The following is a 19,043-nucleotide window of genomic DNA, read 5'->3' as shown; positions in this document are numbered from 1 at the left end:
CTGGAGGCAAAAACATACGAAGAATGGTTATAAGGAGTTGGGTATGTCTAGTCTAATGAAAGAAGAACTAAGGAAGACATGATAGCAATGTTCCAATATTTGAGAGGCTCCTAAAAAGATGAGGGAGTCAAACCATTTTCAAAAGCACCAAAAGGCAAGGCAAGAAACAATGAATGAAAACTAATCAAGGAGAGAAGCTACTTAGAACTAAAGATAAGATTTCGAATGGTTACAGCAATCAATCAATGGAATAGCTTGGCTTCAGCAGTTGTGGATGCTTCATCACTGGAGACTTTTAAAAAAACAGACTGGACAACCATTTGAACAACTAGGAGGTTGCACTAGGACCTCCAAGATCTCTTCTCATTATATTAGTCTCTATTCTATGAAACATTTCATGCAAAAAGAAAGGAAGTCCAGTTGCCATGAATCAACTTCCAGAACTCTCTGCTGGCAACAAAATACCTTATGCCACCAGACTTGAAATTCTGGATTTAGAAAATTTAGAACTGCGCTGCCTTCGGTATGAGCTGAGCATAGCTCACAAAATCATCTGCTACAAAGTCCTTCCTGTCAATGACTATTTCAGCTTCAACCACAACAATACACGAGCATACATTAGATACAAACTTAAAGTGAACGGCTCCAAACTCAATTGCAGAAAATATGACTTCAGTAACAGAGTTGTTAATGCCTGGAACGCACTACCTGACTCTATGGCCTCATCCTAAAATCCCCAAAACTGTCTACTTTTGACCTCACCCCATTCATAAGAGGTCTGTAAGGGGCGTGCATAAGAGCACCAGCGTGCCTACCGTCCCTGTCCTAATGTTCCCTTTAATTGTATTCATTTTATGTATCCAATTCATGCTTATACTTATATATATATTATTTAATATGTACTCGACAAAATAAATAAATAAATTTATAAATAAATAAATAAAATCTATCTGGATGACCGAGAATCTTCATTGACATAGAAATGGTGATTGTGGAGCTCTACATGGTTCCTACTTTCCCCTTCTTAGACCACTGCCTGGACGCTGCTATTGATACCCAACACAGCATGCTGCTTTTGGGATCTTGGAAGGAACACAGATATTGGTGTGGTGTGGTTTTTAGAACGCTTTTTATTTTCCTTTGTCCATTTACCCTTGAAGAAATGGAGGTTTCCTTTTTTATCTTTTTCATACAGCTTGAGTGACAGAATTGAAGAAGGAAAGCAAGAAAAAAACAATAAGGCATCAATTTAAAGAAAAAGGATTTGACATTTAGTAGTTTTGATATCTATGAACTTTCTTCCTACAAATAGTGGAAGCATAATGGAAGCACTTGATAAGACAAAGAGAAGATCTGGACTGTTTTCTGAGGAAGATGTGGCATATTCTGTAGGGCCTCAAAAATGTATCTTTAGGATCTTAAGGACACGATCATGATTCTATGCCATTGACACGTGTAAAAGGATTAAACAGAGTTATGAATTTCTTTGCTGGTTCATTTCAGAAACAACAACAACAAAAAAGATTTGAAATAATAGAAAATAATTGTAGCTCGGATTTTTTTTAAGGTTATTTTCCTGAGAATTTTTTTAAAAAAAAAACAACAACAATTCTGCCTATATGATTGCTATACTAAATGGAATTTGGGAGAAATGCGTTGCTCATTTGGCACAATTAGGCACAATTTCATTTGGCTGATCTCCATCAAGTGACAGGGCTAATTGTACCTCTTGAATGTCTACCTGCACATTTTTTTTCATCCAAGGTGAAAGACCAATGCAAGATGGGTGTAGGGACTTTGCTTAATAACTCCCCGATAGCATATGAGATTGAACAAAGCTTCAACTAATATGTTCTATGTATACAATTTTTTTCATATCTGTTAATTTCATGGACTTTTTGAAGCCTAAGTGGAAATTGGAATGATAATCCCACCTTAATTTGAAGGGATTTTTAAAAATATATTATCGAATAATCTTTAATTCTCAAAAGATTCAGAAGGTATGGGGAAAAGCAATTCACAGCTTTATTGCTCTACTGAAGAAGAATGATCTGAATTCTGCGTGTTTAATGGTGTTGTATGTATTTCTAGCAACTAGTTGGCCTTAGCATGAGCAGAAAGGATTACAAAACCAAAAAGAATACTCAGGACACTTTAGTATCTTCCACCAGGATCAAGAAATATTTCACCTTAAAGATACTCTGAAATATATAATGTTATCTATTCAGTGATGAGAAAAGTAAGGTCCTGTAGGCAGGAAAAATCAAGTGCATAGGTACAGAAAAGCAGGTACCTGGCTTAACAGTAGTAAAAGAAAAAGGGATCTAGGCATCCTGGTGGATCATTGCTAAAGTATGAGTCAACAATGGGCCTCTGGTGGCTCAGACTGCTAAGAAAGTCTGTTATTAACACAGCTGCTTGCAATTACTGCAGGTTCAAGTCCCACCAGGCCCAAGGTTGACTCAGCCTTCCATCCTTTATAAGGTAGGTAAAATGAGGACCCAGATTGTTGGGGCGATAAGTTGACTTTGTATATAATATACAAATGGATGAAGACTATTGTTTAACATAGTGTAAGCCACCCTGAGTCTTCGGAGAAGGGCGGGATATAAATGCAAATTTAAAAAAAACAACCAATGTTCTGCACCAAAAAGGGCCTCTGTGGCTCAGACTGGTAAGACAGTCTGTTATTAACACAGCTGCCTGCAATTACTGCAGGTTCTAGTCCCACCAGGCCCAAGGTTGACTCAGCCTTCCATCCTTTATAAGGTACATAAAATGAGGACCCAGATTGTTGGGGGCAATAAGTTGACTTTGTATATAAATATACAAATAGGATGAAGACTATTACTAACATAGTGTAAGCCGCCCTGAGTCTTCGGAGAAGGGCGGGATATAAATGTAAATAAAAAAAAGCTAATAGAGTCTTAGGTTGCATCAGCAGAGGGATAGGTTCATAATCACAGGAAGTTATAGTATTGCTTTATACTGCATTGGTGAGAGCCCACTTGGAATACCGCATCCAGTTCTGGTCACCATGATCCTAAAAACAAGATGTTGAGGCCCTAGAAAGAGTTCAGAGAAGAAGAACAAAAATGATAAGGTGTCTGGAGGCTAAACTGTATGATGAATAGTTGTGGGAGCTAAGTATGTCTAGTCTATCAAAGAGAAGTATTAGTAGCTCCCTTTCAATACTTGAGGGGCTGTCACAGAAAACAGGTGGTTGACTTATTCTCTAGGACAGTAATGGCTAACCTTTTGCCATCGCGTGCCAGAAGGGGGGTGGGTGGGTCACATGCATGCCCACACCCATAATTCTATGTGCCCCACCCTTGCATATGCACATGCAACCCCACTGCTGCACCCACTTCTGGCATACAATGGCCCAGTAGGCCTGTTTTTCTCTCTTACCTGGCTCCAGAGCCTTTCTAGGAGTCTGGGGAGGGTGAAAACAGGCTTCCCCACCACCCCGGAGGTCCTCCAGAGGCCAAAAACAGTCCATTTTCATCCTCTGGAGGACCTCCAGGGGGTGGGAAAGGCCATTTTTCCCCTCCCCAGACTTCTAGAGAGGCTCTGGAGCCAGGTGAGAGATAAAAGCGGGCCTTCCCCACCATCCCTGAGACCCTCCAGAGGCAGGAAACAGCCTTTTCCCCTACTTCTGGTGGGCCCAGAAGGCCTGAAAATCAGCTGGCTGGTCCACACATATGCGCCGGAGCTGAGCTCACGTGCCCACTGATATGGCACGGCTCAGAAAGCAGGACAAGATGCAATAGGTGGGATCTTGTCAGACTCAACCTGGAAATAAGGAGGAATTTCCTGACAGTAAGAATGATTAATCAATGAAACAACTTGCCTTTTGGAGTTTTATGTGCTCTAATGCTGGAGGCTTTTAAGAAAAGATTGGACATCCATTTTTCTGGGATGTATAAGGACTCCTGCCTTGGGCAGTGGGTTGGACTAAAAGACCAGCAAGGCCCCTTCCAGTTCTATAATTCTATGATTGCATCACAATCATCCATTGGAATAAAATTTCATATATAATTTTTTCAAATACTGATTGAGAACAATACAGAACATTTGACAATGTAGTCTCCCAGTATGCTGAACTGTACATCAGGTGTTTTGGTTTCTTTCTATTTAAGGTAAAGGTAAAGGTTCCCCTCGCACATACGTGCTAGTCATTGCCGACTCTAGGGGGCGGTGTACATCTCCGTTTCAAAACCGAAGAGTCAGCGCTGTCCAAAGACGTCTCCGTGTTCATGTGGCCGGCATGACTCAATGCCAAAGGCGCAAGGAACACCATTACCTTCCCACCAAAGGTGGTCCCTATTTTTTCTACTTGCATTTTTACGTGCTTTCAAAACTGCTATGTTGGTAGAAGCTGGGACAAGTAACAGGAGCTCACCCTGTTACACGGCAGCACTAGGGATTCGAACCGCCGAGCTGCTGACCTTTCGATCGACAAGCTCAACGTCCTAGCCCCTCAGCCACCGTGTCCCTTCCCTCTTTCTATTTAGTTTTAAGCTAACAGGCTTTTCAGATTTGTCATGTATCTAAATACTTTTTAGTACCATTCTAACAACCCAGAACATGTAGGGTGAAAGATTAGTTTCAAAGCTTTTTTTTGCCTTTACATGGCCTTGTCCACCTTCCTATTTTAAAGTAACTGCTTTGTAGTTATTATTGCCACTCATCCATCTTCCAAGGGGATGCATCTTCCTTCTAACCCAGGAGGGCATGACATAATGGGTTCCCACACTGCCTTTGCCTTACTGGCAAATCAATGTAAAAAATAGAATAAACATGAAATAAATTCTATTGTACTACTTTCTAGGTCTATAGCAAGAAGCATGTGACTAAGAAACACCCACCCAGACACAACCCTGTCCTTTGAAGAGAAAGAAATCCTACAGACAAGAAATATTTTGTAAGAAAAAGAGACTGTAAAGATTCCTTTTTAAATTTAGCAGTTAAACAGTGAAGGTTGGAAGAACCTATTTTTCGGAGTATAAGATGCATCGGAGTATAAGACACAGCTTAGTTTTTGGGGAGGAAATACTGCAAAATCCCCATTCCCACTCCACTCTAAGGGAAGGATACTGCAAAATCCCCAGTCCCTCCCCACTCTGGGGCCAGCCAGAGGTGGTATTTGCCAGTTCTCCGAACTACTCAAAATTTCCGAATCTGCTGGATTTCACCCCTGGTATTGACTTTATGTGTTAAAAACAATCTTACAGCTGCTCTTCCAGTGAACGAATGAACAAATACTGTTATGTCTGAATTTGGAAACCTCCTTATTCTGAATCCTGAAACACAAGACTTAAGCCTCGAATCTTATACTTACCTTCTTGGGAGTTAGCCCCATGAGTTCAGTGGGACTTTCTTTTAAAAGAACCATGTGCAGAATAATACTGCGGCTGCGTTTAAATCATCAATCAAACTGTCAGTACAGGTTCATCAATAAATACTTTCAAACACCTCTGAAAACAGTGAATTATTCATTCATGATTGGTTCCCATGAAAGAAATGCTTATATCTCCGCGAGATGAGACATCTTAATCGCCTTTACCTTAGTGATGGATTCGTGCAGGCGGAAGGAAGAACTCAGTTTTGTGGATATTGTCGAAAGCTCCGGAAAAACAGCTTCAGAAAGAAAGCTTGGTGTCTGCGTAAGAGGGAGAGAGAGAGACAAACCTTTAAGACTTCATATTGATTTCCTTCCTTAGAAGCTTTATTGGCTTTTGTCTTACGGTTTAAAGGATATCAAATTCTTTTAAAGATTGTGTTGATGATTAGACTTCATTTCAGGGATCCAGTTTACTCGTTTCAACACACTGTTTCAGAAACAATGAACTGTATTTTTTTTCTTTTTAAAACAAATAAACAAGATCCTGTTGCAAGGGCATCCATTTTCATGTCTGCATGTCACTCGTCAAATGCATTTGTTGCATTCTTCCCATCTCAAGGAGAAAGCAATCTGTACTAATAATCCTAAATTCTGAAAAGCAGAGATTACATCCGTTCAAACAGAGCCACAAAAGTCAGAAGAGTATTTGTGGTCCAGTTTGTAATCTAGTAGGTTTTTTCAAAATGTAAACAGGTCAGTATTTAGCACTGAGCGTTTGAACTAAGCATTGTAATTATTGTCTATTTGTTTATATACCTAGGTACAATATTTGTAGACCAATCAAGAAAGTTGTTTTTTTAAAAAAAGATTGCTCTAGTGAAACAAATTAAACTAACAATAGAATAAAAACTATAATTAGTCATGCATCAACAAAGGGATTTCCCACAATTAATCACGCATGATAGGATAAGGTGGTCTTGAGAGAATTGCAAAGTATGAGAGGAAAGGGTGAAACATTTGTGGCAGGTAATGTATTCCCAGGAGACAGGATACCGCAGATCTTAAATGAACACATTATGCAATTAGTGTTCCTCAGGTTGCGGTGTGCTCAAAGCAGCTTTCTGCAGCAGCTCCATGCTCAAAGAAAGTCCTCCTCCTCCACCCCTCTCCTCCTCCTCCTTTTCCATCTCCTCCTCCTCCACCACTACCACCTGCTTCTCCTCCTCCACCTTCTCCTCATTTTTGCTTCTTCTGCTTCTTCTGCTACTCCTTCTCCTCTTCCTCCTCCCTTCTTCAATATATTTTTTATCCATGTAAGCCCACTGAAACATACCCAAAAGGATAAATATAGGGTGGAAAACAGGACATTTTGATTGCAACTAGTAGTTGCACACAGCTGCAAGATGATGATGCAGAGGTGTCCCCACTGAGGGGCAAAAAGTATGCAAAAGGAGCTTAGCGTGGATCAAATTAATATTCGATTCAGCCAGAAAGAAGAACATCAAAACCCATATATATTTCTTGGTTTTAAGCAGACATAAATGCAAATCTGAATAAAACTAATGGAGATCAATTCAGCCCACTAAATTATTATCTATTTACACAGCTAACCTAATACATATATTAATGCATATAAAGATCTTGGAACAGCTAGCTTAAATTACTGAGGCTTCATAGTTTTATCTCATTAAAATTTTACATTTGCACTCATCTCCTTAATTTCACTCACAAATAAACTTTAAGATTAAGACCTTCTCCAGCCGTGTGTGTGTATGGGTGTGTATGGGTGTGTATGTGTACACGAAAGGTCGGCAATTCAGTGGTTTGAATTCCTAATGCCGTGTAACAGGGTGAGCTCCCATTACTTGTCCCAGCTTCTGCCAACCTAGCAGTTCAAAAGCACGTAAAAAATGCAAGGAGAAAAATAGGGACCACCTTTGGTGGGAAGGTAATAGCATTCCGTGCGCCTTTGGGGTTTAGTCATGCCAGCTACATGACCACGGAGACGTCTGTGGAGAGCGCTCAAAGAGAGCATTTCTTTGGCTTTGAAATGGAGATGAGCACTGTCCCCTAGAGTTGGGAATTACTAACACATATTATTATTATTATTATTATTTATTATATTTGTATACAGTTGATGCCTTAAAACTTTTAAATACAAATTTAAAACCCATTTAAAAACCCATTTAAACCCCTGATTTAAAAACCCCAATTTAAAACTACGTTCAAGCTAGTCCTGCTCTTCAAAACAGCAACGTCTTCAGCTCGCGGCGGAAGGACCTGAGATCGGGGAGTTGACGAAGCCCCAGAGGGAGCTCGTTCCAGAGGGTAGGGGCCCCCACAGAGAAGGCCCTCCCCCTGGAGGTCGCCAGCCGACATTGTTTAGCTGACGGTATCCGGAGGAGGCCCTCTCTGTGAGAGCGCACTGGTCGGTGAGAGACTAATGGTGGCAGTAGGCGGTCCCGTAAATATCCCGGCCCTAGGCTATGGAGTGTTTTAAAGGTGATAACAAGTACCTTGAAGTGAACCCGGAAGACCACCGGGAGCCAGTGCAGATTACGCAGGAGGGGTGTTACACGGGAGCCACAAAGTGCTCCCTCTATCACCCGCGCAGCCGCATTCTGGACCAGTTGGAGTCTCCGGGTACCCTTCAAGGGGAGCCCCATGTAGAGAGCATTACAGTAGTCCAGGCGGGATGTAACAAGGGCATGAGCGACCGTGCATAAGGAAGCCCGATCCAGAAAGGGGCGCAACTGACATATCAGGCGATATGTGCTAGGGAAACCTTTACACATACATATATGTGTGTGTGTGTGTGTGTGTGTGTGTGTGTGTGTGTGTGTGTGTGTATGTATGTATGTATATACATATATATGTGTGTGGCGTGGCTTGGTGGGCATGGCAGGGGAAGGATACTGTAAAATCTCCATTCCCACCCCACTCCAGGGGAAGGTTACTGCAAAATCCCCATTTCCTCCCAATCAGCTGGGACTTGGGTGGCAGAGAATAGATGGGGGCAGGGCCGGTAAGAATTTTTACTACCGGTTCTCCGACTACTCAAAATTTCTGCTACCGGTTCTCCTGAACTGGTCAGAACCTGCTGAAACCCACCTCTGATATATATATAAAGCATGTTTTTTAATATGATCCTGTTGAAATATTCAGCATTAACAATTTGATTAAATTTCCTTTTGATGGGTTACATTTTCCACATTAGGGATAGCTACATGCATGTTTATTACATGTGTGAAACTTCACTTCTTTTCAAACTAAAAAGTAGATATTAAACGCCTAATTTCTTCCCCATGAAACAATGTTCTGGGGGCCACCTTCTGAAGCTTTGTTAGCTTGGCAAAATCTTTAAAAGAAAAAAAGAAAAACAGTGACTGGATCTGAACCAGCATTCTGGATTTATACTGATGGGGGCGTATAATATTATAACATTAGCGGTTTTATCTCAGAGTGATTTTCTAATGAAAATCGGTGTAGAATCTGACCTTTTATTGCAGCTATGTAGCAGATCAATGCTTTTTTTATTGCCATAATGGTCAAAGCCCACTCTCTCTTGATGTGTGTGTATGTGTTTGTGTGTGTGTATAAATATTCAACAAAATTCTCCACTTTAAGGTCCATATATGCTATGTGAAATCAGTGCATTTTCATAACTTACTGCAATCAGAAGAAGGGTTAATAGTAGTTGAACCGGATTATGGTATTACAGATTAACAGAGTTGAAGGGACCTTGTAGGTCATCTAGTCCAGCCCGACATCCAAGCAAGAGACCCTACACCATTTCTGACAGATGGCTGTCCAATCTCTTTTTGAAAACCTCCAGTGATGAAGCTCCCGCAACTTCCGAAGGCAACTTCTGTTCCATTGGTTGATTGTTTTCACTGTCAGAAAAGTTCTCCTTATATCTAGGTTGAATCTCTCTTTGGTCAGTTTCCATCCATTATTCCTTGTCTGGCCTTCAGGTGCCTTGGAAAATAGGTTGACCCCCTCCTCTCTGTGGCAGCCCCTCAAGTTTTGGAAGATGGTTATCATGTCTCCCCTGGTCCTTCTCTTCACTAGAGTAGGCATGCCCAGTTCCTGCAACCATTCTTCATATGTTTTAGTCTCCAGTTCCCTAATCATACTGGTTGCCCTTCTCTGCACTTTTTCTAGACTGTTACTTTATTTATTTATTTATTTATTTATTTATTTATTTATTTATTTATTTATTTATTTATTTATTTATTTATTTATTTATTTATTTATTTATTTATTTATTTAAAACATTTACACAGCCACCCATCTTCCAACCTACTCTGGGAGGCTCCCAATCAAAGTTAAAACAACACATAAAATCACCTTAAATCTATAAAAATAAACAGATTAAACCATTAAAAAAACAACAACAGTGAACTGGCATGAAACCAAACTTCAAATGCACAGTTATCAATCTACTCCCAGTGCTTAGGGGAATATATTTTGCTGGGCGGACTGCTTATTGTTCTTCCCAAAGTAAGAACATTGTCCCTCTGTAATAAGCACCTGTATTTGAGGAACACATTTCCAAAAGTCTCCTGACAAAAGTCAGCTGTCAGATGCTAAACTCCTTATATTCACATTTACTTGAGACCTGAATTTAGGGGATGATTAATGTCAAAATGATGATTAATTCATTCTTTACTTGCCAGAAAGCTCTTTACTTTGCTGTGAAGTGTAGAAATGAAAGCTTTGGGGTTTAAAAGTAATATTAATGCTGCTTGAAAATTTAACAGGATTGATTTGTCATGCCTGGCATCTCATAATGTGCCTGCTTGCTTCTGAGAACTTGGACTCTACCCTGGGGCTCTGATTGCTTTATGTTTTGCTAGCTGAAAGAGACAGAAAAGTTTTTTAAAAATATCCCCTTCTTGAGGCATCTTATCTCTTCTTTATAAAGAGCCTAGCTTGACTAAACATGTTTAGACAATTGTGACATTTCAAGAGAAATATACTTTTGGCACAGGTCTGTGTAGGCTTTCAACCTCACCAAGCGTCATGTATAATGCAAGCTACTACCCACCAGTTTGGGGGGTTTAACATTAGTTAAACCCATGTTCTCAAAATGGAGTTAATTTCTAAGCCCTTTCTTGATGTTTCCCTCCATTACTTTGGTCTTTTCTATTATCCACACCACTGGGCATTCTGAAAAAGTTTACTTATCTGATAGGATCAATCGTTCAAAATTCTAGGGTATCTTTTTGACTTAAGACTGACTGACAAGTCTTTAAAGATCTGCGTATAAATGGGGAGAAATTTCTTTTGCTTCACTTCTGAGAGTGATAGAATGATAAATTGGAATATCAAAAGGGTTACTTAGACTGAGGTTCATTTATAACACATTATTAATACATACATTTGTGAAACATGCTAAACTGGTTTTATATTAACCTTGGTTAGATTTCTATGTGATCTATGGCAGTGATGCTCAGCCTTTGGTCCGTGGAGCCCTGGGGAACTGCGGTTTCATCACAGGGGGTCCACGAAGGCTTGAAGAAATGTTATGATTTAAACCTTGAGTTAAGTCTTGGTGGCCTGGGGTCTACAATGAAGAAAAGATTGAGGACCACTGATCTATGGTGTTCTAATATTGCAGATTTTTAATGTTTTGACAGATTCAGAACACCAGAAAATGTGTTAACTCAGTAACTACCGTACTTTTTGGAGTATAAGACACACTTCCCCCCCCCAAAAAAAGTGGGTGGAAATTGCAGTGTGTATTATACATTGAATGTTGCCAAAGCCCCACCCACCCACCGGCCCCCACCCTTCAGCTGTTTTCGGCTTCCACACGTTGCATTTTCAGTCAGTTCCAGGCAGTGGAGATTGGTGGCAGCAAATGAGCCGTGCTGAATGGACCATGCCGAATGGGCCACGGCAAATGGGCCATGGCGGTAGTGAACAGAAGTGGCAAATGGGCAGCGGCAAATGGGCAGCGGTGAATGGGCTGTGGTGAATGGGCTGTGGCAAACAGGCCGCAGTGGTGGCAAACGGGCCATGGCAAATGGGTCACAGCAGCGGTGAATGGACCACAATGAATGGGCCAGATGAATACTGGATGGATGCTGGGAGGTAAAGGCAGGGTTTTTTTTCTTGTTTTCCTCCCCCAAAAAGGTAGGTGTGTCTTATAAGTCCAGAGTGTCTTATATGCCGAAAATACGGTAAGCTTAATAGACGGACATTCTACAAGTTTCTCCAGAAACTCAATGTCTTCTCTCTCAAGAAAACTCCATTTTTGTTTTTTAAATAAGTGATAAGTATTCCACATTTCTGTTTGCATACTGGAATAGTCAGTCCCTGTCCTTGGTGCTGAAAAATCTCACTTACCTGCTAAATCCCAGATGAAGAATAATTGGTGACCTTCACCTTGAAGTTGTATGCTATATTTCCAGAGCGAATACTCCTATGATTTCCTCCTTGCTCACTTAAATATTGCAATCATCTATACTTTTTGTCCCACCTCCTTACCTTAGTGAAGTACTGTTTTGTCAAATGTCAAGGCAGTGATCAGGTGTCCAGGAAATTGGTTATTTTGGATCCAGAGATATATACTTTATTTATTTGGCCAAGTGTTGTTAGACACACAAGGAATTTCTCTCCAATACAGAAGCACTCAGTGTACTGGAGACAAATTCCTTGTGTCACTAATAAATAATAATATAAATATTATTTATATAATATATAATGTAATTATAATATAATATATAATATAATAATATATAATATAATATAATAATATATAATATTATATAATAATATATGATATAATAGATATATATAATATAATAATATAATGTAATTATAATATAATTACAAATAAATAATATAATAAATAAAAAGAGAATAAATTAATAAAGTAAAATAAAAGAGACAATGAATACTCAAACAAATAAGCTTAATTATTAGCTCAAGCAAACAGATTTAAAAGCATAACATAAAAAGTACACATATCAAGCAAGATAATACCCAAATCTCTTACAGGTTCCCTGGAGCAACTTAATAATGACAGCAAGATTCTCCAAGGGTAACCAATTTCTACACAGTATCCAGGTTTCATGCAAAAGCTCCCAATAAACAACACCCCCAAGTGTTTTATCAAAACCTGGAGCCATGACCTCATCGTTCTTTTATGGTCAGGAGATTGCAAGATCCGATCATGACAACATGCTACATAACTCTGGGAAGGGAAGGGAAGGGAAGGGAATGTCTTTGACTGTCACAGTGAGAAAAGCTTTGAAGCTATGTGAAGATTTCCCGCTCCCTTACTTCTCCTTTATCCAGTAAACAAAAGGAAATAGGTTGGTTCAGAATAAGAGCTAAACTTTTAGATAGTTTTTAGTATGAAAGAGAAATCAAAACATGTCACTAAACTCTTCAAAATAACAACGGACTTCCACCTTGCCATCACAGGTCATTCTAGTAAACTCTTGAAAAATCTGAAAACAAAAGAACACTTCTTGTATTTCCTGCACCTATCCACTGTGTTGTTGTTTTTTTAAAGAGAAGAGGAGAAATTTACAAAGAAACAAACAAACAAAAAAACTAGATATTGCACAATATCTCCTTGTGCCTCCTTAATGACTCCTTGTGCATTAAGCAAAGCAATAACAACATTTCTTTTTTATATATAATAATTTTTATTAAACAGGTTTGTTTTTTTAAAAAAGAATTTTTTACAATTTCCTTCTTTTCAGGATTTTTGCAGCAGTGAACATTTCTATATCTATTTTTCTCCCTTACTTCAATTTACCACTTATACATATGATTCTAATATTGATTTATATCAGTGGTGAAATGTAAAATTTGTTACTATCAGTTCTGTGGGCGTGGCTTGGTGGGGGGGTGTAATGTGACTGGGTGGGTGTAACCAACTTTTTTTTTTTACTTTTAAAAGCATTTTTTTGCCTTTAAAAGAAAAAAAAAGCTTCTGACTATCAGGAAACTTAGATGGGTGTCAGGCCTGGAAACCATACTAGACTTTAGGGTTCCCAGACGCTGCCACATTTTTCCCCTGAGGGGAAGAAGGGGGGTTGAGGGGTATGGTAACATTCTTCAAGCGGTCAAGGTCAGATGGTGTTCACATCTGCAGGAGGAGTGGCAGGAGGATATTCGAATGAACTGGGAGAACGTGGGACCATGTGACCAGCAAAGGGGGGTGGGACTCTTGGGGTTTGTATAACTGGGAAAAGAATCCGGAAGTTCAGTTTTGGAATTTCACTCATCGTGTGCCAGTTTCCTCATGCTAGTAAAGAACTCTGAAAGACAATGGCTTCTGAGGTTTTTTTATGCAGAAGAGGTTTTTCTGGAACCTTGACAATGGGATCGTCAGAGTCTTTTAAGTCTTTTCCGCCTTTCGGCCGAAGAGGCTGTAAAACAAATGCTTTTAAAAGCTTCTGATGATCCCAGCTGAGCCACGCGATCATCAGAGGCTTTTTTTTTTGCTTTTAAAAGCTGTCGTGTCCCACCCCCACTCCGACGAACGAGTCAAGGAAGTCCGTAACAAACTTGGCAATGAAGCCTCTGCAGCTTGCCAAGTTCCTTTGAGGTCTGATAAAAGGCCCGGTTGGAGATGGGAGGGTCCCTGCTGAGGAGAGGAGGGAGGACGAGTCACAACAAAAGCATTTTTAAAAGAAAAAATGCTTTTAAAAGTTTAAAAAAACCTCTGATGATCATGCGACTCAGCTGGGCATGTGGGGGCCAGGGATTTTTTATACCGGTTCTCCAAACCACCCGCCGCCATCGCTACCGGATCAGGCAATCCGGTCCGAACCGGGAGCATTTCACCCCGATCTAAACTTACTCTTATACCTTGTTTGTTCTGCTAACATTTTCTCTTTGAGGGAAATTCACACTATACATAAGGTCATCATGACCATCTTGTAGGAATCTGTCCATTTTGGGGTTTAATTAGGTGCTCAAATTCTCCTCTTAAATCTCAGAGACCTCATTTGAATTCACAATGGGAGAGAGTGATCAGGATAACAAAGTAGTGAATAAAATTTTTGAAAGAGCTCTCCACTGCATTTGTTTGGACACAACAGGCAAAATACAGATTTGTATCAATGTAAAAAACAATTCAAGTTGTACATCAGCATATGTTTAAGATGTTTGGTAACTAGGTAGACTTAACATTCGGAAGACTCCAACAATATTCCTCGGAAACATGAAACATGATATATTTGAAAGTTTTCTAATTAATCATTATCAGAAGAATTAATGAGGTTATACATTCTTTAAAATTATTTTTCTTCTGCAACTCCTGGGCATGTGTGGTATGCATGTAAGTAATATTTCAGGGGAAAGAACACTAATATAATTCATTATTAGAATAATGCTGCTGTCTCAGAGATGAGTCATCGTAATGATTCATCTTTATTTCAAATGTTTGTCAAGACTTGGTGGGTTGAATTGATTTATTTATGAGAAAAATCAGAGCTAAAATATTGCTGGGTTAGTCACAAATGCAGACAAATTGTCAGCACTGAATAGATAATTGTCCATGTAGAACTTTAACTTGCCTTTCAAAAACTTAAGTGCTAATTTATTGGTAATATTTATGTCCTGCTCAGATCCTAATGAATAACTAACAATCCAAAGAAAACAAAGAAAAAAGTAAAACAAGTAGCATAATAAACCACCAAGAACAACTAAGGGCAAAAAACATGCTCAAACAATATGATTTCAAGTTGTTTTCAACATTCACAATGGCAGCCAAAAAATGTTGTTGATTTTTTCCAGAAATCAAATCCTGGAGTTTATTCAAAGGAAAAATATAATCCCTCTCTATGCTTTTTATAATTTTTGCACCAGGAATTGTGGTAGCCTTTACAGCCCACTCTGGGCAGTTTACAATGATAGTGTCAGCATTCCAGAAAAAACCCAACTCCAAGTAAAAACTCGGAAGTAAGCATCTTTCAAAGTTCTATTTACTAGAATATGTAAACTGGCACATCTAGGAAAACCCGAATCTGAGAGGTCTGTGTTTTCCCTCAGTAAATCAAAAACCCCCAAACCATCCCCTCACTCCTCAGTTGATCATATGCTCCAATCGCCAACCATCCCATCTCGAGACAGCACTCCGACCACTCTTTCTCCAGATGCAGGATCGGCCTGACCTTGACCGACAGGAAGAATGCTATTATGTCTAAAGACAACCCCTCTATTAAATCCTCCCTCCTACTTTCCCACACATGATAAAATGGCAGCATGGAAGCTTCTGGCCTAATATGGCTTCCGAAGCTGATAGATAGCATGTTTTCAACTTTCATCACAAGAATAAACAATTTGGTAACTTTTCACCTCCTCTTAAATTACAACAAATGTTCTCTTCTTTCCATATCCCATCTCTTATCAATAAACAAATCCATAAAGCGTCATCATTTCAGTCCTGTTAGTTTATTTGATGAAGCTTAAAATAGATACGAGATCCAATTTGATGTAGTGGTTAAGACATCAAGCCAGAAACTGAGAAACTATTAGCTTTGGTTCTGCCTTAGGCACAAAGCCAGCTGGGTAACTTTGAGCCAATCACTTTCTCTCAGCTCTAGGAAGGAGGCAATGGCAAACTACTTCTGAAAATCATTTGTTAAGAAAGCTACAGGGATCTGTCCAGGGAATTAATAGGAATCAAACATGATGGAATGGAAGGAATTAAAATATGGATAGATTATTTGTTGATAATCCCATTGTTTAAACCTGCATTTTAGATCTATAATGGGCTGAACATGCAGCAAACTTCTTCTTCTTCTTCTTCTTCTTCTTCTTCTTCTTCTTCTTCTTCTTCTTCTTCTTCTTCTTCTTCTTCTTCTTCTTCTTCTTCTTCTTCTTCCTCCTCCTCCTCCTCCTCCTCTTCTTCTTCCTCCTTCCTCTTCCTCTTTCCTCCTTTTCCTTCCTCCTTCCTCTTTCTCCTCCTCCTCTTCCTCTTCCTCCTCCTCCTCCTCCTCCTCCTCCTCCTCTTCTTCTTCTTCTTTTTCTTTTTCGTCTTACTCCTCCTCCTCCTTCCTCCTCCTCTTCCTCTTTCCTCCTTCTTCTTCTCCTTCTCCTTCCTCCTTCCTCTTCCTCCTCTTTCTCCTCCTCCTCCTCCTTCTTTCCTCCTTCTCCTTCACCTTCTCCTTCTTCCTTCTTCTTCCTAGCATATTCCTGCAGGTATAGGGTCCACTTTTCAGATCACTGAATGCCACTTTGCACAGTCAGCTGCAAATCCAGGGTGCAGACCTATGGCTTGCATATCTTGTTAGGTCTTGCTATCTTTATTTTGGATACCTGCAGGTTGCCAGTCATTGACTTCTAGTTGATAGATAGTCTTGGCCATGGTGAAAGGTGCTGCTCTCTGGATATATCCATACCAGTGGAGTCAACCTTCTCTCATCTTCTCTATAATTGGTGCTACATCAAAATGTTGAATGGTGTCATTTGTGATGTGGTCAAGAAGGGAGATGCCCGATATCCAACGGAGCATTTGCATTTCCATGGCATGGATAGATCTCAGTCCCTGTTGTTGTTGCCCAGAATTCAGTGCCATACAGTGCAGCAACTCTATACATTAAATCACATTTTCCTAATTAGCACAGACATCCCACAAAAGCTGCATCCACTAAGCTTCTATTAAGTTTTGTCTTGTTCTTATTTCTACATACTCATTTATAGAAAACTTTGTCTTGAATGGAAAAACATTGCTCCAAAAAATAGTACAGTGATTCAAACAACTGACTAAAAGACTGCCTACAACTTGAATTGCCCCTTCCAAGATTTCTTATAATTTAATCCCAAGCAACCATTTTTTAGAAATAATGATTCAAAGAGGTTCTATTATTTATCCAGGCAACATAAACAATTGCAGAGCTATTACAGTGGAGCTATTCAGACAAATAGATGTAGCCTTCCCTAGATTCTTCTACTTGGGATTTCAGACAGTGAAAGAATGAAATTAATCTCTGCTTTTCCCCATTCCAAAGCAGTTTAGTTAATGAGAGCCTCTTCAGTCTTAATGCATAATTTTGCTTTTGCTTGAATATTTTTTCACAAGCACAGAACATTGGCGTAATGTTGAGTGATCAAGGAAAGAGTTGCTTGTCGCAGAAGGCAGCCTGAAGTGTATTGTGGTGGCACAGTTCAATTTATACAACTTTCCTTACAGACAGTTTGCCAACTTTCAGGGATTATTTTAAATATATCTCAAGAGTCAGCTAATAGCAGACTGAAAACCTGCCCAACATATGAAGATTATCTAATCTATCTGATAAGACAAGGGTTTTCCATCCTGTTTCTGGGCTCCTAAACTGATATCAGCTGACATTGATCAATGCTTCTCTCCCTTCAAACAAATGCCTGAAAATAAACTCCTGTCACCTAACAGCTGAAGTGAAACACGGAAGGGCTGCAAGACAGATAGCAGCAAATCCAAAGAATTCATTGACAGATGTCATAGTCCTGCAAGCAGAACCACCCACTTTGCCTTGTTCATAAGAAACAGCTTCAACAAGAGCACGGCAAAGGAAAGGATAGCAAGTTAGGCTAAGATTAATGAAATGATACAAAAATTTCACAATGGCTCAGTGATTAAAGATGCTGAGCTTGTAAAATGGAACGCTGACAATCTGGGTTTGAAACCTGAACTCCAGATAATGGGGCATGATCCCATTCCTGTCCCAGCTCCTGTCCATCTAGCAGTTTGAAAGGATGCAAATGCGAGTAGATTAATAGATGCCACTTTGGTGGGAAGATAACAGTGTTCTTTGTGCCATCAGTGTATAAGACTTGAACATTGGGCACTATCCAACAGCATGAAATTCAATGGTGCAAAAAGTAAGGTTCTACATTTAGGCAAGAAAAACAAAATGCACAGGTACAGTATATATGGTACCTTGCTCAATAGTAGTAACTGTGAGAGGGATCTTGGAGTCCTAGTGGACAACCATTTAAATATGAGCCAGTAGTGCGCAGCAGCTGTCAAAAAAGCCAACACAGTCCTAGTCCTAGTCCTAAACAGAGGGATAGAATCAAGATCATGTGAAGAGTTAATACCACTTTAAAATGCCTTGGTAAGGTCACACTTGGAATACTGCACTCTGTTTTAGTCGCCATGATATAAAAAAGATTTGGAGACTCTAGAAAGGGTGCAGAGAAGAGCAAGAAAGATGATTAGGGGACTGGAGGCTAAAGCATATGAAGAACGGTTGCAGGAACTGGGTATGTCTAGTTTGATAAAAGAAGGACTAGGTGAAACATGATAGCTGTGTTCCAATATCTCAGGGGCTGCCACAAAGAAGAGGGAGTGAAGTTTTTCTCCAAAGCACATGAGGGTAGGACAAGAAGCACTGGGTGGAAACTAATCAAGGAGAGAAGCAACCTACAACTAAGGAGAAATTTCCTGATAGTTAGAACAATTAATCAGTCGAACAACTTGCCCGCAGAAGTTGTGAATGCTCCAACACTGGAAGATTTTAAGAAGATGTTGGATAACCATTTCTCTGAAGTGCTGTAAGGTTTCATACCTAAGCAGGGGGTCAGACTAGAAGACCTCCAAGGTCCCTTCCAACTTTATTAATCTATTCTATAGCCATGCTGGCCACATGACCATGGAAGATGTCTTTGGAAAACACTGGCTCCCTCGACCAAGAAATGGAGATGAGCACCATGCCCTAGAATCAGACTCAACTGGACAGGGAAA

At 39.7% G+C, this 19,043-nt stretch overlaps 1 protein-coding gene across 5 annotated transcripts in view; it reads right to left on the bottom strand.

The window, feature by feature from the left end:
- NAALADL2 (N-acetylated alpha-linked acidic dipeptidase like 2) overlaps positions 1–19,043 on the bottom strand; it is an 828,713-nt gene that overhangs the window by 152,019 nt on the left and 657,651 nt on the right. For all 5 annotated transcript variants that reach the window (XM_058187422.1, XM_058187420.1, XM_058187421.1 and 2 more), the window contains one exon: positions 5,570–5,665. In XM_058187422.1, the coding sequence (XP_058043405.1) occupies positions 5,570–5,665 (96 nt within the window). The remainder of the gene's footprint in view (positions 1–5,569; positions 5,666–19,043) is intronic.

Source organism: Ahaetulla prasina, chromosome 6 (assembly GCF_028640845.1).
Source record: "Ahaetulla prasina isolate Xishuangbanna chromosome 6, ASM2864084v1, whole genome shotgun sequence".
NCBI classification, from domain to species: domain Eukaryota; kingdom Metazoa; phylum Chordata; class Lepidosauria; order Squamata; family Colubridae; genus Ahaetulla; species Ahaetulla prasina.
The sequence above is the reverse complement of the archived record's forward strand: the minus strand, read 5'-3'. Positions and strand labels throughout refer to the sequence as shown.